The 24,408-nt window shown below is 52.1% G+C and overlaps 1 protein-coding gene across 4 annotated transcripts in view; it reads left to right on the top strand.

Moving 5' to 3' along the window:
- LOC144126119 (AT-rich interactive domain-containing protein 3C-like) overlaps nucleotides 1–24,408 on the top strand; it is a 270,128-nt gene that overhangs the window by 105,071 nt on the left and 140,649 nt on the right. For 2 of the 4 annotated variants that reach the window (XM_077660077.1, XM_077660078.1), the window contains exons 2-4: nucleotides 7,027–7,250; nucleotides 8,025–8,418; nucleotides 14,089–14,148. In XM_077660077.1, coding sequence (XP_077516203.1) covers nucleotides 7,027–7,250; nucleotides 8,025–8,418; nucleotides 14,089–14,148 — 678 coding nt within the window. The remainder of the gene's footprint in view (nucleotides 1–7,026; nucleotides 7,251–8,024; nucleotides 8,419–14,088; nucleotides 14,149–24,408) is intronic. The other 2 variants (XM_077660079.1, XM_077660080.1) reach the window with 1 other exon arrangement.

Raw genomic sequence — 24,408 nt, 5'->3', positions numbered from 1 at the left:
TTTCCCCGTCATTGTGTGGTGCCTTATCGAGTTGTTGTGCTTGTAGATGGTGCGGCGGTGGGGCTGCGACGTTAATTGTCCCTTTTCAGACTTCGCGTATGTAGAATCACGACCAGGCTCGGGAGGCAGGGAACTTGTATTTCGCGAAGTATGTCGTGCTACAAGTCGATCGTAGTTATTAATCACATCATCTAACGATCATTTCCAGCTTTGCGTAAGGAAGGGTAAAGAGAAGCAACTGCACCGTCTCTTGGAGTTGACAAATGTAAGAACGCAAAGCTTTCGCCAACGTTCGCAGCAATGAAAACAGCAAATGCTGAAAAACGGCGCACAAAAGAATTAAAACTCAATGAATGAAACGTTTTATACGCACTGTATAGGAAATGCTTTAGTTTGCGAAAGAATGGGCAGTATCTTTTGGCGCGGAAATGATGTCAGCTGTTATTTTATTGCAACGATAGATGGTCATGAAGTGACGAAGAGGGTAATTTCGAGTGGTGTTGGGTTGCGATTTGTATGGATGATCTAAGCAACGAAAGTTCAGCGGTTTGTTCTCATATCGGATGCATTCAGTGACCGCTCACTGTGATAAAGCCAGTAAAAGTTAAACAGCAAATAAATAAGGCTTATAACTTCCAGTGGATTGTTCATGCTGTTGAACTAAGGATATCAGTTTGTCTTTGCATTCTGATTCTGATATGCACAAATGTGAACGAATGGAATATTCACTTGTTTGTGGAAGCAACCAAATGCAGCGAAAACCGCTTACGTATAGCTGAGAAGACAGAAATGGAAACGCACAGTTGCTTCTGTATCAGCGATTACTCAGAAAATGCGGGGGTTTTCCGCCGTCGTATTGTCGAACGGGATGAGCGCTGTGTTCGGTTTTTCTGCCTATGCGACGTTGTCGAACAAGGGGACCAGGGTCAGAACGTTGCGACCCGTGTTTATTCATCATACTTTGCATCTTGGAGTCATCCGCGCTGTCGGATGCGTTCGGCGAATGCCCTATGGCTCCCGTGGTTTGTGTAGTCCGCCTCCTCCGTGACAGTCCGTTTCCTGTTCGATTCGGCAAGGCAGCGAACGCGGACACTCCCCTCGAAGACATCTCTCTCTCTCTCCGCCTAGCGCCGGTAGCCGCGTCCGATGTTTCCTGAACGCCGGCGAGTTATTGATGGCGCGCTGCTTGGGCGAGGTTTGTTCTCCTCGGCGGCCCAGTGGTTCACGCCGGTTATTTCTGTCCATCCCGAGCGTCGCACGAAGACGGATGAATCTTGCGGCCGTGCCTGCATGTGGCGCGCGGGGTCTTGTTGGCTGTGTTTTCGGTCTGCTAGCCACAGTCGTTGGACTTCCCTTTATCGTGGCTCTCTGATTCCGGCTATCCACGCTTATGCAGCGTATCTCGCCTCATCTGTCGACCTCCTGCACGGCTTTGTTCGCCTTTTTGGTGCAAGCTGAGAACTTAGCCCGCGCTGCTTGCTCCCTGATTAGAGCTATTGTTGCCTTGCGCATTATGATGCTCGGATTGTAGGATCGGTGTAGGTGTCCTGCGTTTTTTTTTTTCTACTTGTATGTATTGAGCTTTGTGCTTGTTCTGGAGGAACTGCTTTTCTGCGTGTATAGCTAGCTCGCCAGGCAGAGAAATGTCACACTGCCCGTTTCCTTACTCAGATGAGAAACAGGCTACATTCGCCTCAGACTGGAGGTTTGTCGCGCTCAAGTGCGCTCGGGTCAGGTCCCTGGCTGTGCTCGCCTTGCGACTTAGCGGGCCCTTTTCTTTGCTTGTCCAGTCTCTAAATGCGGATGTCCGCTCACGACGTCACTAGCTGCTGCACTCGTTCGCTTGTATGCCGGCACTTTCTCTTCTTTATTTTTAACTCACCCCTTTCTGTTATCAGGAGCGTACGTCGTTTAGTCGCCAGTGCTTTTGAGAACCTAAGAAAAGACGAGGGGAGAAAAACGCTTGCAATAATATGACCGAGGACCAAACTCCGCTTGTTCGTTCAAGCCCGCCTGGCGCGTGTTCTTACGTCACTGCGCCGCCATTACGTGCACATATGGCCGTGTTTTGGTACCGGAAGCGTACCGTACTGCGGCCACTGACCAGTACGGGCCTGAATGTTTGCGCTCCGTCTGGCCGCTGCTGGCAGGCGACGCCTTTTTGCGCGGGTCACATGGCGCATGCGCGCTGGTGAGGCTGACGGCGTTTCCACAGGACCTCGAACAAGGCTGGCATCGGCGACACGCAGCTGATACCGACAAGTGTTTGTGCCGCAGGGGTATCGCGAATCGGTTGCTGATCTAGGGCAGAGTTTTGAGAAATCAGCCGATTCCCAGCTGACGCTGTTTGACTTGCCGCTTATCTCGATCGAAACTGTCGCTGCTGCCTGGTGATTTCTGACGAGGCTAAATAAGGGCGGTGCGAAGTATACAAGCTCCGACTTTGAACCGCTTGACTAATCACCCTGGTTTGTGTCGCTATTTTTTGTAGGGATATCATCTATAGTACGTGTCGGGGAACGTCCTTGAAGAAGAATACCTAGAACTCAGTGGCGACGTGGCCATTCGCAGGCGATCACGTGCTGCTGGTCACCGAAGTGACCGTCATCACGTGTTTTTTCACTTGCTCGCTGTTATATGCGAGGATGGCCTCAGCGAACATCGTGTACGATCTTGGTGCTTTTGTAAAGTGAGAGTTGTTCAGTCTGTTGATACGTGCACCTCTGCTGCGTGTCATCACCCCGAATTTACTGTTCCTTTGCAAAGCGGTTTTAGCAGCTGAAGTAAAAAAAAAATTGTACTGGTAAGGCTTTTCTGTCCTCGTAATCTTTCGACGCCAAATAATCGGCTGCATATGTCGTAGGAAACCTGAGTGAAATTTATCTTGTGGATGGACAAACACTTCTTAGCCTTACTTTGTTTTCTTTGATTCGCTGTATAGCTTGACTTCAGGAGAGCTCTTAGAGCAGCTCATGTTGTTTGTTATGTGACCATGGGATGCCAGGGACGCCGTAGTGGAGAGCTCGGGATTAATTTCCACCGCTAGGGGTTCTTTAACGTGCGCGTAGCTCGCACAGCACACGGGACTTTTTTGCTAGGAGTACTTCACCTCCAAATACTGCCTCCGCGACCAAGACCACAGTGCTTTAAAGGTAGAATTGGAAGTGCGGAGCCATCTTCCACCATGCAGGCAGTTTTGTAGTCTTGCATGGCGAAAGTACCGTTAACTTAGACAGGCTCATAAGATTTTCTGTTTTAATTTCTCCGTAGTTTCCTCGCTTAATTATTCGCACTGGGACAGTTTCTGAACGTTCTGTGCATCTGCGTCTTGTGGTCATCCGTGCTCTAGCCTTCACTGCACCTGCAGCCGCTAGGCCTTACTCTTGAAGGCGCTTCCCCCTGGTTTGATGGGGAAACCTGCTAAAAGAAGCCAGCAGTTGCTTGCGTATCTCGCTCGTGTGTACGGCCTTGCGAGACTTCTCTCTCCTGAGCTCCCATGAAAGACACACGGGGCAAGACGCAAGCAGCGCCATGGCGGCTCCATCCGGGGCTCATAAGCAATGTTAATGCAGGCCCTTCGCTTGTCCGCACCAGCGGAATTCCTTACCCATACGCGAAAGCGGCCAGCGGCTTCACCAGCGCTCCTTAGTAAGTGAAATCGTACTCGCAGCGGCCCCTCCGTCCGTGCGGAGTATACACGACGCTCGCTGCAGGTTCCGCGCCTTTTAATTGCGTCGGGTCTCTCGTGATTAAGGTCCGGCCGTCGTGCACGTTCGATTCGGCGCACGGTTGCCCCCCGCTGCGCTTGGCTGGTCTTTTGAATCCGCACTGGGCGCAGCCCGCGCACACGCCGCTATAAGTCTCCCCGCAACGATTTGGCCGGTGCATGTTTGGCTATACATCTCCGATGAAAGACGAGGGAGAGGAGCTGCGCTGCGATCGGCTAATTGGACGCAGCGCGGTCGAGGCAGCGCGGCCGTCGAGGAGCGTCCGTACAGGACTGCGTGACAGCCCCAATGAGCGACAGAACTGTGTTCCCCCAGGTCGATGTCTCGCACCCGTCGTCCTTTACTTTACTTCGTTTTTATTCGTGCGCCGCATACAGGCGCGCCTTGTGACGGACGGCTAACTATCAAGCTTTGAGCGTATGAGTTCGTTATTCACAGGGCATGCGGCGTTTACGATACAAAGACAAAGGAGACGTGCACCAGACCGCGCCATCCTCCCAAATTGAAGGGGCGTTGTAGTTAATCGTTCAAGGACTCTAACCGCTGCACGGAAATCGTGCAGGGCGCCTCGCGAATCTGGTTGCCGTTTGCGCGTGCATTTATATACTTACGGTGCAGCTCCCTTTGGCTGCTGGCGCACCAGAAGTATAAGCCGGGGACGATGTGCGCTTCTGATTTCCTCTTCGCGCTATCTGTTTTTGTTTGCTTCTTCCTTATCCGTCCGCATGTTTGTTTGAGGTCATTGGAGACGGCACGCGTTATTGAAAGGGTCCCGGGCAATCGTATGATTCTGTGCCACCCTTGGGCGAGATCTGGACCGAGTAGGTGTCAGGCGCACGACGTGATTCAGCACGTTTATTTTCAACTGCGTTGCACGCGGTGGTGTCGCTGCTGTGCGCAATTCTTCCTTCTTAGATGAACGATGGGCGCCAATGCGCCAGAGCCTTATGTTCGAGGCCAATTTAGATGTGCATTCGAGAGAGGTTCGCACGAGGGAATCGTTTGTGTGCACAGGTGTTGCTGGAAAAAACATAAATAAGATGCCGCGGCCTCTGGACACCAGCCATAATGGGGAGGCAGCGTGGAGTATACTCGGGAGATCGTGATATGTACGCTCTATTTTCCTCTACTGCATGGCATTAACTCCGTGTGCCGCTCCTGTGGGCCGAACAGAAGAGAGGTTAACCACAAGGGTGCGAGTTGTGTGTGTGACTAGCAGAGGTGTAAGGACCTGGACGTACACGAGTAGTTGACCTAACGTAACGTGTCGTGTTAATGTGGCACAGTTGAGCAAGTTTGGGTCAGCGTTATCGGCAGCCTGAATCGAACGTCTTCGTTGTTTACAGCACTGCAAGTCACCAGGTGCACTGCGATCGCGTTGAAGCACTATCACTGAGGTGCGGGCAACTGCGTTGACGCGCGTTCGTTTGAGGAATGAATATCTGCGTGTGTCGCGTCGATCTGGTATTGGAAGACTAGTAACCACGTCAGTAGAGCATTTTCTTTTATTTCGAGCACATTGCGTATTTTCAGCCATGCGACCGTGAATACTTTCTGTCCAAAGAGAAGAACGGACGAGGTAGAACTGTATCACGGGATCGGAGAGCCTTCAAACTATTATATAGTGAATGCTGATGACCAGGCCTGTCGCCTGATAATCTGTGGCGTGGAATCGTTCACCGCGATCTGGGAATCGACAGAGAAGTGTTTCGATTCCTCGGTCCTCCGCCCTGAACACGAATTCGCCTGTATGTGAGTAGAAAGGGGGTAAGCAAGCCAAGAGGGGGTGGCGCTAGAGCACAGGTTACTCTCTTTCTACTCCTTTCGAGTTACGCATGACGCAGGCTAGAACAACACAGATGGAACTTTTTGTGAGGATAAGACTGACGTTTCTCTTCGGACACGCGGCAGGAAACGGCAAGAGACGCCGCATGCGTCCCCGCGTTGAGGCCGGCGATGCCCGTCGCGACGCACGAGGGCGTCGCCTCGCATGCTGCCGGTGTACGCAGAGTAAATCATGCGTGGCTGTTTACAGGAGATGCGGCGCGTTACATCGCAGGCCTTTCAGCGCGCGCTGATTTATTGCTCGCGGCGTACGAAGGCAGGGCTTGGCCTGCTTTCCTGCCCTCCCATTGGTTCGTTGGCGGGGCGTTCCCTTGTCGCACACGTCGCGCAGTTTGGCGCATTCGTTCACGCTTCGCGAAGGATCAGCCATCGGCACTGGGGGTGTGTGTGTGAACGTGCAAACGCTTACTACTCCATAGCGTGGTGTGGGCGCCTTAGCTTTGGGGCTTTGCAAGCTGTGTGATGGCGTCAGTCTCTCGAGTCTTGCGATCCATCTCTACACAGGCAGCATGCCTAGTTACTGGGCACACGAAAAAAAAAAAAAACAGATCTGTATCTCGACTGCTGCCCGTTGTCTTCCGACTTGCTCGAAAGAATACAGTAGTCTGCATCTTCCTCACGCAAAGGAGTAATGCCAGCAAACGGCATGCACTGTTTTCTGCCCTGCCACATGGGCACGTAAAAGCTAGGACGTTCCACCTCCTTGTGCAACGCATGCTCACTCGCTATCACTCACTCACTCACTGGTTCCCGAGCCACAGTTTGTATTATGTATAGCATAGTTGTGTTGTATATTTATACCATAGGTATATTGTGTTTACGTAGTTTTATGGTTATATTGGGGCTTATTGGCGCATGAAGCCAATAACGGCATCATGTGCCAAACCAAGGGTAAACCATGGCTTGAAAATCTGCAGGTTCTGTCCACGGGAACGAAACCGACGTGGCATTGCTGAGAATCCTGACGCACTTTTTTTTTTAATATTTCAAAATTTCTAGTCACATTGATTGCACATTGTGCTCTGGTGTATTGAACGACTCGAGGTACGTGGGGTGTTTTCATCGGAAAGTTCTCGAGCGTCAGGAGTAACACAGAAGCGCGCCAGCTTCAGAAAAGCACCTCTGTTCCAAGCATTTTCATTGTTTCTTTTATTCTGTACTTACTGAGCCCGCCACTGCGGCCGCTCGCGTGCACTAGTGGCATCGGCTTGGACGTAACCACCCGCCAAAGCAAGCGCTCTTCGCCAAGATTCATTCCCTAGGATCACGCCACTCTCCTACTTTCCGTAAAATCCCGTCTGATCTGAAGAGATGGTATGATTCTTTGCTTCTCTAACAACAGCGTGAAAAACAGCTACCCCAATGCTTTCGTTCCTTTGGTTTCGTGTGTGCTTCGCCGTAGTGGAGAGGCGCCGTGGAGTTGACGACATGGTGCCTTCTCTTTTTGGCGCAGTCGAACCCCGAGGAAGAGGACCTCAACGAGTCCGAGTACGGCGGCTCGGGCGACGACGACGACGAACGCCGGACGCCGCTGGACGGCGAGCTGAGCAACGACGACGCCCAGTCGGACGTGCTGGCACGCTACCAGCCGCACAACATCAGCGCCAGCAGTGCCGGAAACAACGGCAACAGCGGGAACAACGGCAGCCTCGGCAGCCGCAGCAGGCAGGACGAAGGGTCAGTGGTGCCTCGTTGCCCATCTCCGGGAAGAGAGCGAAGCCTATATATAGGAGGTGCCCGTGCACCTCTTTCGATTGCCGCTCCTTTGCCTGCACGGAGTTGTGGTCACGTAACGCGTTTCGAAAGTTTCCGATATTCGCCCGTTGGCGTGTTCAGAGGCTCAAGCACTGCATGAGACGCAGTGTTTGCCTATGCACAGGAGCATGTCCAAGGCACATAGAAATGTGCACACAAAACCGTGCGCGTGGAACCCAAGACCCCATTTGCTTATAGTGGAGTGGTCATGTATGAACGGCATGTTTCTCTCGCTATGTTATCTGTACGTCACGGTGCACCATGCCGTTCCTGTTTGGAAAAGTTGGAATAGTATTAATAATTATGTTTTAGGCCATATCTCTGACCAAAATGCCGCAGCTTACAGATCGGTCAGGAAGCGTCTTCGTAAAGCTGCGCTTGAATGCTGTTGTCTTTAAACAGAGCCTCCAGAGACAGCTTACTCCCTGAGCCAACAGGGGTGAAATGGGACAAATTGCAGCACTTAGTCGTCCCAACGAACAGTTAGTCCTCAGAGAGGGTAACTGGGGCAGATGATCGCCCTTTATTTAGTCTCTTAAGGAGTATTTGACGGTTTAACGGTTGTGGCAACGCAGTTAGTACCCATAACAACTAGCACTTTACTCCTTTCAGATCCGGAGAATAGAGGATCTCTGGCGCATCCTTACAACCCGCGGCCGCTGGTCATGTGTGTTTCTTGTTGCGCGGGCCACGCAGGAGTCCCATTCCGCTAGCCAACAGCAGCAGCAACCACTCGAGCAGCACGCCTCCAGCTAGTAACGGGTCCACGCCGTCGACGCACCCGCTGGGACCCGAACCCCGCATCCCCGCTCCAAACGCCGTGGTGTCGTCATCCCCGGGTCCTATGCGGGTGCCGGACTCGGGCCCGCTGAGCGTCCTTGCCGCGAGGGCGGCGGCCGTGGGCCTCCCTCTGCCAGCGGCGGCCATCTCGGCTCTGCCGCTGTCCCAGGCGCCGCCGCTGTTCAGCTTGGCTACAGCGCCGCCGCACATGATGCACCTGCCACCCACGCTGACTCCGCACACGGCCGCCGTGTCCAGCTCGCCGTCCGAGCCCAACAAGTACGCCTTCGAGGAGCAGTACGGCAAGCACGTGAGTGGACTTCCCTAAGTCTACTGGAGTCCTGGACTGTGAACCCTTTACATGATACATGTTTTTCTCTCTCTCTCTCTCTCTCCTTCCTGTCTGGCCCACCGCCGCGTTTCTCCGTGATTTCCGCTGCGTCAGGGGTGGTGTGGGTTGTGTCACTGAGTGCCTCAGCGCTGATCATTTTCTTAGCACAAAAGGATATGAGTGGCTGGGAGAGCAAGTACATCAGTCCACCTGCGGAATAATAAAAAATAAGTGACGAAACAGGCACAACTTGGGTATACATGGCTGCCTGATCGTTGCGTTTTCAGAGGCAACAACACCCTTCGGGTCGTGCATGGTCCATTATTCCCAACCACTGTTTAAACGGCGAGGGCCGTTAATATCATCTCAACCTGAGTCGTCGTGTAACCGTTGTAGAGTAACAGAAGCCCGTTGTCATTTTTCCGTGGCCTGGCTATCTGGGCGCCCAAGCGGATCGACACCAAGCCAAGGCAAACCAAGACCCGAGCTGAGAGAGCGAAGAGAAAAATAAAAAAAAAAGAACCAGACGAGAAAATAATGAAAGAAGTAGGGGATGAAAATTAAGGGATGCCGTCGTGGAGAGAAAAATAGTCATCACGGCTCTCGTCGAATGTTTGAACTAAGCCGTAGCTTTGTCTATCCGATACTTTTAAGTTGTGTCCTACTCTACATAGTGCAAGAGTTTCGCCCAGAATCCCGCTACAAGAGGATGATGCTTACCACATTATAACATAATTCGCATCCGGCGTGTTCAATAGAAGAAGAGTCTTCATTTTCTGGGGGCCCGTTTCTAGCAGTCATTACTTGCCGCGTTTTTGTGGCGCATAATATGCCAGAGCGAGATAAAACGGTCTCGTTCATCATTACTGCCTGAGGCAGCGCGCAGTCGCATCGCACCGTTTGCGTACAAAGAGTAACAAACATTGTTACGCAAAGTCATTTCCTCGCGACTGTTTAATGCTCACTGCAGCGACGCCAAATAAGCAGCATTCCGAAGTAATGCCTATCTCGCAAAGACGGTGTGCAAGGGCTCAGAAAAGAGGGCTAGAGGAGTCTTTTGTTCGAATGCAACTGATGAACGAAGCGGCCAATGCCCCTCAAAGGATGCCTTTCAGCCAATAGACGTCGACCAATTGCCATGACGTCGCGGTGAGTAACATTCTACTTGAGCACCAACCAATCGCCTACGATATCACGCTTGCTGATTTACCGCAACGTCATGACAACAGGTCGACGCCTTCGGCTGGAGGGCCTCCTTCGAGGGGCATTTTCCGCTTCGTTCTTCATTTGTATACGACTGTGCACCCGCACTGGGCCTGTTCGCGCTGCGCGGGCATCAGGAAGCTAATCATGTAGACGCTTCTTTCAAGGACAGATAATATATGATAGTGCTGTAATGACAGCTCTGTCAAACGTTCTGCACAATAGGTAAACAATAACTCATTCAAGGAAAATTTGCCATTCAACTATGCAGCGAATTTTAGCGCTATCTGGTCTCTTCAGACCGCCTCCCAATGAGGTTACTGATGAAGGACATTTTCCAGCATCTTTGAGCGTCTGTCGCTGAATGAACGCGCGCAAAGCTGTGAACGGGTTATCGTTGAACCCACGCTCAGACGCCGGAGCAGCACCGTCAAGGTTCGCCTGTTGCGCCCAGTGGCTTTCGCGGGTGGGCACTTTGTTATCCACGGAGCCATGGCCTCATCTTCTCGGCATCTCGCCCGTCAGGATTCTCTCGCCGTCCAAGCTTTCGCTCCGATCCGTGGGCGCGCAATAGTCGCCGCTCGCGTTGACTTTCTTCATTCGAGCGCTGCTGCCGGCGACACATCTATTCTCAGCCGCGGGAGTGAGTGAGGGACCAATGCACACTGGCGCGCTAGTCACAAGGGCTTTCGACCAATGAGCGGGTGAACAGTGCTGATGATGCGCAGATTAGCAATGATCTATTTCTGAACGAGGAAGTGGATTTATACTCGGGGTTTCGTTCACTTCCGAGGCGTCGCTGAAGGGTTTAACTGTTTGCGACGCGCAGCCCCAAGGCCGCAATATCGAACAGCATGAAATTGCCCTGAGACTGTCTCTTTTCGACCGCAAACAAAAATTCTACAGTGTGCGACCGTAGTTTTTCGAATAAAACGGTAACACAACATCTGCGACTCGCAAGTCTAAATGGGCCTTGGGTCATGGCTCGTACGCGAGCCACCGCCCAAGGTCGTCACCAAAGGCCACGCGTCACATGATGCTGACGTCATAAAATCCCACGGCTTGGAAGACGACGTGAAACCGCCTCACGTTCCGCTAACAATCAGCGCTGTAAAAGAGAATGGAAGCGGCGATTGAGTCGCAGGGAGATGGCGTGGAGCGCTCATGGCGGAAGTAATGCGCAGCAGACTTTCTGGGGCCAAGAAGTGCAAAAGGGCAACGTAGGAGGAGAGCACCTGTGCTTTAACCGGAGCAGGATGCAGCGAGCGCGGGCGTAGCGATTGCGGAAAAGGTCAACGGTGTGTGCGTCAGCGGGCCTGCCTCCAAAGCAGTCTGAAGCATATTCGGTTGCGACCCGCGATTGTCGTCAGCGCTTATTGAAAGAATGGATAGCCACAAGCATCAGTCCTTTCAAATTTTATTCGCCGCGGCACGAGCGTCAGCAAGTGCATAGCGATGCTCTTGGTGCTGCTGTGCCCCTGCAGCCCCCCCCCCCCCCCCCCGCCAAAAAAAAAAAATAGGGGGAGGGGAGGGGGGCGTGCGCTCACCAGAGATCTCTAATCATTGCAGTCAGTTCTTTTCTGCCTGGGTGATGAAACAGTCTGTAATCTCTCGAGTTCGGGGAACTTAATTCTGTTCCCGAGACTGCTCCTGCTCTTCGCAACTGAGTACTGCGCGCGTAGTTGCGTGACATCTGCTCTGGACGTACGGCGCTGGTAGTCGCCGAGAGAGGCACCATGAATAGCTTTTCCAGTTTTCTAATAGGGCTTCCTCCACTCGACGTGTTTATCCTAACGCTGAAAGTGGTTTTTCCTTATCAGTTCTTATCGCTTGTAAGGCTTAACTTGCAATGGAAGCTGATACGTTGTGCGCCGCTGATAAAGGGAAGCAAAACATGCAGCTTGAGTCGGCGCCTTTACTGCGTCTCCTTTCCAGACGCCGTAGTTCTGCCAGCAACGAAAAGTTTCGCAATATTTCGTCATCTTTGCCGCCGCCCCTTCGCCCGTCCTTCTGTCTCTGTGCTCGGCCCAGGCTTCCTTCTTTGTTTGGATAGTTTGCACGATCTGTCGGGTTCGACATCCGGGGCACAATGCAGGCCGGTGCATCTCAAACGTGACCAGGTGGTCGAAATTAATCTGGAGCCTTCCAATGCGGCATCTGCATCTCTGCAGCGCTGTGTCCTGTCCACTTTGTTTCTTGTGTTCTCGTATTTTTGCGTTAGAAATTCGGAAGATATGTACCAACCAGCTGCAAGAATGTTCTCGCACGATGTCTGAACGTCTGTCTGTCGCTCTGTGTCCGTCCGTCCAACCGTCGTATTGTGCGTGCGCTTACATGCACTGTCCTTTATCCCATTTCTCACCTTCGCAGGAGCTACATTTGGTAGGTGTTATCGACGGATTGCGCCACGCCGGCCAAATAAATTTATTCGGTGAATGAACAGGTGCCCTGCCCTAGGAAGTAGTCCTCGACACGGTTTCGGTCCTGTCATTACATCTAGACGGTGCGTGCGCTACGAATGGAAGCCGAAAAACAAAGCACGGGAGGGAGATATTGAGGTAAAGCAATATGTCGTTGCGCCGGCGGAAAAGCGCGCCGTGCGGCGCGTTGCGAAGGAACGGGCGGCGCTTGTCGCGCTCCCTGTCGGCGGAGGGAGTTAGCCGTTACGCGGCGTGCGGGCGTATAAAATCACGAGCCCAGCGGCTGCTGCCAGCATTCAGGGTCAAAGACCTGTTTGCATCCCAAAGTCTGTGTCGTCGTCTGCCGAGTGAGCAAACACTCTCCTCCCCCGCGCACTTCCACTCGAGCACTGCGGCTCCTATCTATCGGAAAGCGCTCGGTCCAACACCCCCGCCCTATCTCGGGATGCTCGTCGTCGCTTCCTATATGCGCGACACGCCGCGACCGCTATCAGTGAATGACATCGAGAACACTCTCTCTGGGGCTCTCTTCGCGCGCTCCGCGGGTGTGTACTGCTTGCTCTCTGCCATGGGAGCACACACGCCTTCTCTGGCGACAGAAATGATCGCGTGTGTGGGGGTGGCCCGGAGCGAACTCGGTGGCCCACCTTTGTGGCGGAGGCACGGGTCGTTTCGCTTGCACCTAATAGACGCTCAAAATTCTCGTGCAAAGACGCAACTGCAGCAGCACCACTGCTCTGCTGCTGCATAGTACAAGGGGACGTGTCGCTCTCGAGGTTGCTTAGCGTTCGGCTTTCTTCAGAACGCCAATGACCTAAAGACCAAAGCGAAAGGGAAGAGTTGGATAAAGTGTGAGACACTGCTAAACCGCTTGTCACCGGCCAGCAGTATCCCCGTTGCGATAAAGAACGGATCAGCTTGGAGCGGTTAGCACCAGCGTAATATTGAACACGAACAATGAAGTATACACGGTAACACACATAAACTCGCACTCAAAGTTATGTGCTGTATATAGGGTGTCACAATTGGTTCTATGTTCTCGGTATGAAATGAATCGAGTGGAAGCATGAAAGCATTGTGCTTGACATGCTAAAGTCACGTTCTCAATGCCTCGCGCCTTGGTTGTGTGGTGGGTTCTGTTAAACACAACAGTGCCTGATGCATAGCCGCAAACGTAAGAATTGTTACGAGACCCGAGCATGCTACAGCTGCTCAAGTGCACCGACGTTGTTCGAACTCGTCTGGAGCACGAATACCGGTGAGCCAAGTCCTTGCTCGATTTCAGTTTGGATTCTTTTCCTGTTTTGGCCCTTGTGTTCAGGCAACTGTCTGAGCCAGCCGAGGAAACAAATGCATCCGTAGCTACGCGAGTACTGGGTGTCTCGACTGCTCAGTCTCAGTGCACTTCAGCACCGCTTCTACCCTCGGCTGCCCTAGATTGGCCTATATATTTCTCCGATTCGGCTCTTTTTCTGGCGGGAGACGTTAAAAAGCACTCGCCTAACCAAATCACTGCAGCTTTATTCTCTACACTGTGGCGCTTTTGTGGCTTGCACTGAGACTGAGCATGACATGCACAGGTTTTCGTCCTTAGTCTGCATGGTAGTACGGTGGCATTTTCTCGGGGTGCGCTGCATTTCGTGTAGCCGCCGCAGTTTTGTAGCGGAGGTGTCTAGTCTGAAGCGTTAAGCAACACAGCCGCCGAAGCACCTGCTGCCTATCCCATTCATTGCCAAAGAAACACTTCCCGAGAAAGGGTTCAGATTAATATTTTGTTTTATCTCTCCAGCCTTTTGTGCTTTTTAATGGCGGCGTCAGTAAATCTTGTGGTTTTATACGCGCTTCCGCAAAGCGCAGCTCTCAGCGAGCTGCATGCTGTGCGATAACGAGCGTCGGTATACGCGTAGAGCCCGTCTAGTGTGGTGCAGATCTGTTGCTTGTGTGCGAATCGCGCAATGAGCCCCCGTGCGCCTGGCGTTTCCCTGAGAAATATTTGGCCCTCCGGGGCGCTCCCCCTCTGACGCAGTTGTCCATCTCCAACCTGACCGCTGTCTGGATGGCCGACCTGACAAAGTCGTCCAATGGGGTAAGCTCTTCTCCCCGCCCGGTGCACAACGGGTGACTCGTTGTTTCCGAGCAACGCTCGAGAGCAGTGACCCCACTGCCCCCCGTGTCAAAGACTGCGATGACCATCGCCTGCCCTGGCCGGGGCTTTGTTCCCTCCTCGGAAAATACTCCCGAACGATGGATTCGGAGAGACGGTCAGCCAGTCTGGTTGCCTTAGCTTTGCCCTTTGCTGAGAAACGAGGGGCAAGAGGTGGCAGGGAGCTTAACCAGGACTGCTTGTGCGGGTCGAGCTTTCGCCGGGAAAACAGAGTTGGCATGTGGGGTGTAACGTCTCGAAGCTGCATGTTGGCTATGAGAGAGATCGTAGTGGAGGGCTCCGGATTAATTTTGACCACCTCTGGTTCTTCAACACTCGCTGGCATTGTACAGCGTACATGAGCTGTTGCATTTCGCCGGTATCGAAATGATACGCCAGGGATTCGATCCGGCGTTCCTGGGTCCAGCGGCCGAACGCCAAAGCCAACACTGCCGCCTTAACAGCCAGTGCGGAGATCCTCCCCGTTTCAACGTGAGCTGTCTCTAAAGCGTCGAGATGCTGTTTAATTGTGTAGCTGCCCTTGCGTAAGCACTCAGGCGTTTTAAGGAGAGCGGCATAAATATAGAGTAAACGGTACTGAAGGCAACACAAGCACCCCCTAGCGGCGTGTTGGACCCTTTCCTCCGTCGTGCCATGGCTACAACATGTTGTAGCCATGACAACTGCGAACCAGCTCGCCCAACGTCTCGTCCGTCAAAACCACCCCGTCCAGGCGTTTCGGGAAAAGACCGGGGGGTTTATTTATCGGGACGTTTCTTTCCAGAGAAATTGTAACACCTGGTCGGCGGACGCTTGCACCCCAAAGGTTCCCAGCGGCCCGAAACCCGTTGCCACCCGTACACGAGGCGGATTCTCTGTCAAGAGATCAGTCCAATAAATACCACGCTGAATTTCATTGGAGTGAAAGGACGTTATGCACCCGGATATTAACTGGAAAACAAGGAAGCGGAAATGAAAATTGGTTTTGAGGAAAGCAAATGGTGCAATACCTGTTTCACATATCCCGGTGGACATCCAAACCGCGCCGTAAGGGAAGGGATAAATGAGGGAGTGAAAGAAGAAAGGAAGGAAGGGGTGCCGTAGTGGAGGACTCCGGAATAATTTCGACTACCTTGGGAGCTCTAATGGGCACTGACATCGCACAGCACACGGGCGCCTTTTTGCGTTTCACCTGCATCGAAACAGCCGCCGCGGTCAGGTTCGAACCCAGGAACTCCAGCTCAGGAGCTAAGTTCCTTAACCACTGAGCCACCGCGGAGGGTCTGAGAGGCGGCCCTGTTCGCGATTTTAAGGCGCCTGTATGCGCCCCTGAGCGGCCTATTCCTTTCGCTCAGCAGCCGTTCCCGGGCTATCTTTGCTCGCACGCAGTCGTTACCGAGTGCTGACGCGGTCTCAGCTTCGCCGCTATCGCGCTGTATAATGACGCGGTGAAGATAAGGCGCGCGCGGCGCAAAATAATTCTTCCAGCTCTGAATCTGTTATCGGGCGCAGGCAGCGGGGCCACCAGATTGCACTTAGCCACGTGTCCCCGAGAAAGTGACAGATCGGCTGAAAGAACGGGCCGGGTGAGCCTCCGCGCGGTCCGTCGTTATGCGCTGTTGCGTTTCTGGTTGGGTATACACTGCGAACGCCGGTGCCCCTCCGCTCAAAGTATAGGTCGCCGATTCAGACCTGTAGGCGGGCAAAATATTCCTTCGGCGAATATTCCTTGCGCAGATACTATATATTTCATTCGCTCACTGGCCCAAAGCCATTCCTGCTGTATCCGTGTCTTCAATATCCGCCCTGCTGTCGCTGAGGGCCCTTCTGTCGCGAATAAAAATGTATGGTCGAAAACCGAGCCCTTATCTGGCCTATGTTCGTTGCCACTTAACGACATCGTGTTTCTCCACGATTCTTTAAGCTTGCCATCGCTGTCCGTTATCACCTCTCGAGAACGTGTTTATTATAAGCCCGTGCCATCATTGGCATTTTAGGTTGGGTTTTTTTTCTTTCTGCTTGCCACTCCTACCCGGCAGCGCTTGTCCCCTGCCCCTCCCCTCGCCGTCCGGAGTCACTAACCCCGCGATTTCTTTTTTCGTTTTAGCCGCTATAGCGAAGTGCCTCGCTTCCTTGATTCAGGAATGGCGTGCAGCGTACAACTCTACTTATCTCCCCCAGCAGGAGGTCCCCTTACTTTCGATTTCGGGGGCCGCTACATGTAAAGACGCGAACCTTCTTGTAAATGCTGTGCTGCCTAGTTTGATCGACTTATCTCAATGACACGGTTCTTATCTGCCGTAATAGCGTTTATTTCACTTATTCGTGATTTCTCGCGGGTTCTTCATGATATGGCTCGTACTTCGTGCTGCTCTTCCCGTTACGCACGCTGATATTTTTGTTTTCGTGTTCTCATTTACACCTATAGGAAAGACGCGCATTTTGGGTCTACGTACTTTGCGGGCTTTATACGTCCCGCAGGTAAAGAAGGCTTCGCCGATCGACCAATGAGGATGCTAAGGGCGCAAATTCGGTCAGGCATATTTACCTTTTTATTTCTTTTTTAGCTAGACATTGACGTCGCAAACAGCGCTTATTTTCCGATGCGCATGTTCTTGTGGACGCGTTTTTGTTTTATGAAACAAGATTAGCTTCTGGCGTGCCTGTGCGGTGAGGAATGTTATTTTTTTATTTATGTATTGAAATACTCTGTTGGCCCTCGTGGGGCCATTACAAAGGGGAGGGTATCTAAATCAGGGCACAGTTTAATGATTTGACAAGCAAAAAAGCAATGCTGAGTGTAAAAAAGCACTCATGTACGACAAGTGTGGTAGCACAAAAAGATAAATAAATACCAATATGAAAATGCACGCTAAACAAAACAAAACAAGGTAACAGTGGTTGCCAATGAGTCAGTTGTCAAATCAAATTTTTTTACTCAAAGTGGCACGGTTCCAGATAACTTAGTAGTGCTGAATGAAATTACGAAGCCTGTGTTATCATGGCGATCCTCGAGGGTAACTCATTCCATTATTTTATTGATAAGGTTAGAAACGAATTTTTGCTCTTTTCTGTTCGACTTCAAAATAAGGTTAACGACGGGCGTGATGTGATGTGGTGGTAAAGTATGCGACAGGACAAAATGTGTGCTACAGTGATAAGGTGCGTCAGAAAAAGATAATCAAGCGATTTTTTTTCTGAGCTTTGGGAGCGATCGCATACTGAGCGTTTCCTTTAGAGATGAAACCTTTGATATCGCGAGTAGGATAACAAGCTGGAGCTGCTTTGTTCTTGACAGCTTCCAGTAGACTGGTAAGGGTGATTTGTCAAGGATGCGGAATTATTGAAGCGTATCATGAACAGACGCTAGGGGAAATTATTCAAGCCATGTATAAGCGTCGCTTGAAAAAGCAGCTTTTTTTTTTGCGCTCTTGATATAATATTCTGTTTAATGAGGTCACCCAGGTTATGCTAGAATTTAAAAAGCCGCTTAGTTATTTAAACGGCGGGACCGAATCTGCTACGTAATCATTTGTCATGTAAGTATTTATTTGACATTGAATCTGTAGTGATCAAGTCTTTTCCGTGTTAGTTTGCACCTTCCATCTGCAGCACCGCCCTGTAAGCTTGTTAAGGTTAGTTTTGCAAAATAATGACGTCATTAGTACTAGCTGTATCTCTGTAGGTTACACGGTCGTCGGCAAGAAGGCGAATTTTTGAGGTAATATTGAATGCTTTTAAACTTGATATTTATTTAATATCTAATTACGAATAAGCGCAGACCTAATACCAAACCTCGAGGGACACCCGACTTGACAAGGATAGGGCGGTATTATTATCACTCAATTTAACAATCTGAAAACAATTGGTAAGAAATTATTCAAACCATCTCGTTAATCTTACGATCAAGTTTGAGATCACGTAATTTCGGTGTTAATCGTTTACGGGGTGCACCCGGTCAAAGGTTTTCGGAAAATCGATAAAGATCGATAAAGGGTTATTACCAACTTTTAAAGCTGTGTTTGGCTTGAAAGTTTCTGGCGAGAACCGTGCTGATTGTTTATGGGCAAATTATTTTGCTCGAGTTGGGCCACAACTTGCGTGTACAGAATGTGCTCAAACAGCCTGCATCTAATTGTCGACTTTTGTCGCATAAAAGCGATTCGATCAGCAGCTATTCAAACGCTTTTAAAGTCAGGGTCATCACATACAAGCAGTTGCACTTTGGGCTACTTGTAATGTTTAAGATGCAGCCTGAGGTTACGGTAGTACATTCGCCCGTGTTCCTATTTTTGTCTCCTTTCTTTGTCGTGGTATGGCTGTAGTAGTATGGACCGTTATTGCGGCTGTCTCTAAGCCGGATTAAACATTGTTGAAAAAGTACAAGCTGAAAGGAATGTGCAGTGAAAAAGACTGTATTTTGGGTGAAATGGAGCCTCAGCCTTTTTTTCCTTCATTCCATCTTTGGGGCATTTTCAGTCTATATACGAATGTCAGTTTTGTATTTTGTTTTGACGCTCACAATCTAACAACAAATTTGAAGACTAACGAGAGGAAGGAACTCCAGGCAACGTCTACGATGAAGTTTACATTACGGATGGGCAAATGCATCCTCAGATCCATCGTACGTTTAGATCGAAGTTTACGCCGTGATCTGACGCGCGCAGCGCCTGTTCAACAGTGTGTTGCGCGTTTCGCCCGAAAGGATACACTGGGAACGGGAAAGGCTGCTGCGGCGTAGCCCCCCTCAGGCGTCGGAAACACTGGGGAGGTCACGGGGGCGCGTCGTGTTTCGACCTACCGACCGCCATTCCCCCGCACAAGCTGACAACCAGATGCGCTCATGACTCACACGAAGGAGAAACTATGAAACAGTGCCGATCCGGCGCGAAGAAGGCCTGGAAATTCGCCCTCTGGGTTGCACCGCGTGGCGGTTTCTCGAAATTTTGCCCATGCCCCGGAGTAATGGGCGCGGCGAGCGCTATGGGCTGCGCGGAATATGCCTCGAGCCGGCAACTCTATCTCGCATGTTACGACGCCGGAGCAAGAGACTCGGGGAGAAGCGGCGCAGTAAGAAAAGCAAGGAAGACAGTAAAAGCAAACTAGCTGTAAGCAGCAGCGGCAGCTCGTCGCCGACAGAGTATATAGGGAAGAAGTGGACGGGGTTGTAAAAGTCTGCTTTTATGAATCGCGCGTTTTCAGTCTACATGCCGCTCGGGCATTGAAATGAAGAAAAAGAAAAGGGGAGGAAAACGAAGGAAAAAAGGCAGATAAAGGCTGTAGAGGGCGCGACGACGCCTCTTTGAACAGAAGAAAGCGCTGCGAAGCGTGTTCGTGCGGCGGAGTTTGCCGCGTCGTCGTCGTCCGATAGTTGGCCGCCGACGATATGCAGTCGTAAATCGAGCCCATACGCGGCGACCGACAGCGTAGTCGGGGAAACCAAAAAAGGAGAAAAGAGGCCTCTCCCTCTTCGCTTCACCCCCATTCGCTCGCTTGGAAATGAAGGAATACACGGCGCTTTCTAAGCGCGCCGCCGAAAGAAGCGGCTGTAAAAATCGGCGACGAATATGGGCGAGGGGGAGGTCCGCATTAAGAAGGCAGTCGTCAAACGCATTTCGCCTCTCTTCCCCTCCTGGGCGCCTTTGTCTCGCGGCCGCCTCCTCTCTCGGGGCGTGTGATGGTGCCGCCGACGTCGCCGCGCCTTCTCCGCATCTATTGCTCGTCCTTCGTCCAGGGTAAATAAGGCGGGAAACGAGCTCGGCTAGGCGAGGAAAATCAAAAGGTCCTACAACTTTGCTTTAAAAGCAGGGAGAGGGATTGTCTACATGCTTCGCATGGAGGAGGGCCGCTGCAGGTGAACGGCAGTACTACGTCAGGCGGCGGCTGTACTACGTCACGTGGTGCGCCGTAGCAAGAAACTAGGGCCCATAGCCCGCTGAGAGCTAATGTTCGAAGAATGCTCGTAGCAAACTTTTCTCAAGTGCGGGACGACGGGAAAGGAAATGCCCAAAAATGCGGTTCAGTTTACAATTCTGGGTAGGAAAGGAGCCGACGCGTTGTCGTTGGTTGCAGAACTCGCCCACACGTGGTCATTTCCTCAAATGAACCATCAGAATCCAGTCTTCTCTGCCCGTGCTTCCTGGGCAGCCCGCTAATGGCGAAAAAATGCAGAGCGAGGTGGTTCAAGACTGAAAGGAGGCAGGAGGAGGAGTGCTGTGGATGTTCCTCGGGAAAGACAAGCTGCCAGTTTTTACGCTCACCCGTCTGCTGTACAAATCCAGGGTTGCGTGCTTCGGGATATCATGGCTTTGCAGCCGTCATCTCGCCCGCTTCTGCATCCCTGCACACAGAGCTGGATTCCGTGCTCAGTCCGCGTTGCCTGCCCGATTGGGCCAAGATGCTCGATCGCGTGCCGTAATTAGAGGTTCCACCGGGTGGATTAGAGAAGCCGCTGGCGCTCCCTGGTGGCTTGCGAGTGTACAACACGATGCGCCGGGCGGTTGGCGAGGTCTGCAATTTCTGACCTCTCTCCTCCCCCTCTGCATGTGGCCGGCCTGCTGTGCCGTGTGTGTTTTCTCGTGGAAGGCAGAAAAAGCCGCCACGCAGACAGATGGGTCGGCTAAGTAGAAAAACAGTGGCGCCCATCCTGTCTGGTGCCACTGTGCATCGCTCGTCGTACGGCGCCCAGTTTTCTTTGTCTTCGGTTTTTTTTTCTGTTTCTTTTCTCTGCGGTTTTGTTTTTTCGCGGAATCGAAGCTGTTGTGTTACCGTTCGCCGCCATCGGCCCGTCTTGTTCTTCGGAGCCCCGTTTTTTTTCCACGGAAGGAGAAAATCGGCACCGCGGCGCATCGTACGCACGCACGCGCGTGCGGGTCTCGTGCGGGGTGCGGTTTCTCCCGAGCTTCCTTCGTTTCCGCCATCGTGCACTTCTTCCTCGGAAATGAGACGCTGTTATCAGCGCTGCCGCTTGCGGGAAGGTACGCGCTTGTCCTCCGCCCCACACGGCTCCGTTCTCGCGAACCGTTTTGAGCGCTGACCGTTGGGTTCTTCTGAATCTGGCCGAACGGAAGCAACTCGCGATCGATCTGCGTGCTCGGTCTGTGTACGCGCTCAGGCCGTGTTCCCTCGTCTTCGAGTCCGCTTTAAAGACAGCAGCGGACGTTACAAGACCTTCGACGGGGGCAGACCTGCAACGATGAGGCTCATTTCCGAAGCGATGAGGTTTGTCCACGATTCCCGTCCCAACAATGCGTTCTCTCCCGCCGGTAATGGACGAGCCCCGAAAGTGCGGCGTGACAAGCGTAGTAGAAGGGCCAACCGCAGGGACTCGCTCACGCAGGTGCGTCCACATCGTCTGCAGTCTTGTTTACGCCGACCCTCCTTCGGGCCGAGTTCAGACGCCGCACTACCACTAGCTCCTTCTGCGTAGCAGCTGCTGGACACCAATTTGTTTTAGCCGGCAGACACTCGCTTCTTACACGATACCCAAGCTGTTGTCTTCGTGCTGGGGTTCACGCTGATGTCCTTCTCCGAGTCTCATTTCTGCTGTGCTGAATGCAGCTTTGGAGACAAGTGAGATGGGGAAAAATGAGTGCATGCTCAGTGTTTTCTCTTTTGCAAACGACCGGCGCGTTGTCAGCTCGCCTGTCGCATGTAAGAAGTCGACATAGCGGCTTGCAAGCGGCAATGCACTGGAATTGTGATCGTTACATGCGGTTATTAGGATTTATATGTAAAGTACTCAAGAAAGGATTTGCGGCGGAGCTCTTGCTCAGTACTTTCTTCCTGTCTTTTCACATTATTGCAACATTGTTTCTTTCTGTAACTGAGCTGCACGCAAACCTAATTCAAAACGCTTATTTAGGCACTTATCAGACTTGAAACCGCTGCCCATGCCTGCGTCTCTCTTCACCTGTCTTCGCCTGTCTTTTATATGTCCACTGTTTATCTCCTCTATAAAGTTTTTTTTTTTTTTTCTAAACAAAAGAATTACGGATATGCCTTTCGCACTGACCGTGTAGTTTGGACTAGTCATGCGAGCACTGCTTTTGGTCGCGAAATTTGCAATGTCCCCTGGTCGGAAGGAGGACTGTTGTGGCATATGCGAGCAGTTCCGAGTGCGGAGAAAAAGCCGCTCCGGGCACGAGGGGAGCGGAAGGTTCGAAATGCAGGGAGCGGGCATCGAGGACCGGGGGAGGAGGCGGCGGTTTTTCAGAATTTTCTCCCGCACTGCTGTCGCCCTCCCACCGCTGCGCCGATCGCCGGCCGGGCTGTGCTGCCGGCTCTTCCCGGTGCATGCTTTTGGGGCGCACTTTTTTATTTCTTACCGGCATCTCCCTTTCTTCGGCCTTCTCTCCCGAGCGCGCTATCATTTTCCCCCCACCGTGCGGGCCACTTCTCGGTAGCGGGGACCCGCGTGAGAACGGCGAGGGGAGGGGAACGGGCGAAGAGACGTTTTTTCCTCCCCCTCTTGCTATTCAGGCGCCCGATTCTGTTTTGCAAAAAAAGAAAGAGAAGACGCATAACGCGAAGAGTGCCGACGAGCACGTGCGACGCACGAGACCGCGATGGGTGGAAACACATGTTTGGCGCAGGCAGGGGGAAGTGAGGGGTCGCTGGATGACGGCCGCCTCCGGGCTTGGTCGGCTCGCGCCGTGGACCGCTGCGCGCGTTGGTGCAGGGCCTTTCAGTGGTCACGACGGACGGGGCCGCGAAAATCGCTGCCCGCGTCCCGAATCGGGGGTGGCCGACCAGGTCTCTTTCCTTGGTTTCAAATCGGTTTGTACTCGCGAGCGCGCCGAGAGCCCTGCACAGTCCGAGGCGTTCTCGGGAGGTGCTGCCGTCCCCTCGCGTGTTTAGTAAACACGGCGCTTCTGTGGGAAAACTTGACGTGGAGGGGCTTTGCTTTGCTTTGTTCGGGACACGTGCAACGTATTTCGGGTTTGAGCAGTAGAACACTACGTTCTGGTGCGTCCTGGTGGCGGATTCAAAGGGCTGCTTGCAGGTGTATCACCCGCAAATGCGGAGTCTTCGCCTTCGTGTACGCTGCCCTTACCCTCCGTCTTTTTTTCTTCCCCGGCATGTAGTAGGTGGCTGCATGGCGGCACAGATACCGTCTCCACGGGTCTCTGGCTCGTTGCATAACGCGCTCCGGCCAAAGACGCGTTGGCCTGGAGTATCTTCCAGCAGGTGATACCTCGTCCGCTAGACTGGAGATCAGAGTGGATTTCATTAGGTTTGTCTTAACTGAACGACGCTTGCCTCAATGAAGCTAGTCTGTGCGAAGGAGTTAGTGGTCTCGAGACTGGATTAGAACGATCAAGGATGCGTACGCAGGCGCTCGGTGACAGCCACGTATGTGCCGAAAAGCGCTGGATTGATGGTTAGACAACGTGAAACGACAGCAGAACTCAAAAAGTTAAGAAAAGCAGGAAGCTGCATGCGCAGTGTTTTATTTTTCTGCTGTGTTTCGATCTGTTTTTTTTTTTTTATCAATGTAGTGTTATTCGCCAGCTAAGGATCAGCGAAGTAGTAAAAGCATGAAAGAGCCTCCGGCTCCCAAGTCCAGTCCCCCTCTGGAATTGTTTTTATCCTGTCGCAGCGCCAGGCCAACTTTCACAGATGTCGTTGACCGTGAGATAAGGCCCCAGTGTGCTTATCTTTGTGTAGATAGCGCGCTGTACGCACGCATTCAGGTGGACGGGAAATTGCTTGCCAAGCTTGGTAAGGCGAGGACCTGGAGCTTTGTCACCTCTTGCGGGCTGCTCAGGGCAAGAACTGACGTATTAGGTGCTCCTCACGCGTAGGCCTACATAACTTTGCACGGAGTTTTGTCCTCGAACCTTGGTGACCGCATTACGCTCGCAGAAACACCCTTTCATTGCTGTACTGTTGCATCCAGCGAGAGTTTCTCTATAGCCATGGATGCTTGTGCGCGGTTTTCGGTTGCGCGACGATGTAGTACAGTCAGCTGTACAAATCAGCGCAAACTGAACCAAGAGTATTAATCGCCGCTTCAGGACCGTACCTGCAAATCGCGCGAAGGATGGAAAAAAGAATAAATACTGGACGCAAAACTGCGAACCCACTTCAGATATCTAAAGCAGAAAGCTGAGCTGGTTGGTATTTTGAATAGCGAGACAACTGTGTGATGACGTCTCGGTTAATCCCCTCGCACCTGCCAGCCACCCTCTGTTACGCCTT

The sequence above is a fragment of the Amblyomma americanum genome, chromosome 3, assembly GCF_052857255.1.
Source record: "Amblyomma americanum isolate KBUSLIRL-KWMA chromosome 3, ASM5285725v1, whole genome shotgun sequence".
NCBI lineage: Eukaryota > Metazoa > Arthropoda > Arachnida > Ixodida > Ixodidae > Amblyomma > Amblyomma americanum.
The sequence above is the reverse complement of the archived record's forward strand: the minus strand, read 5'-3'. Positions and strand labels throughout refer to the sequence as shown.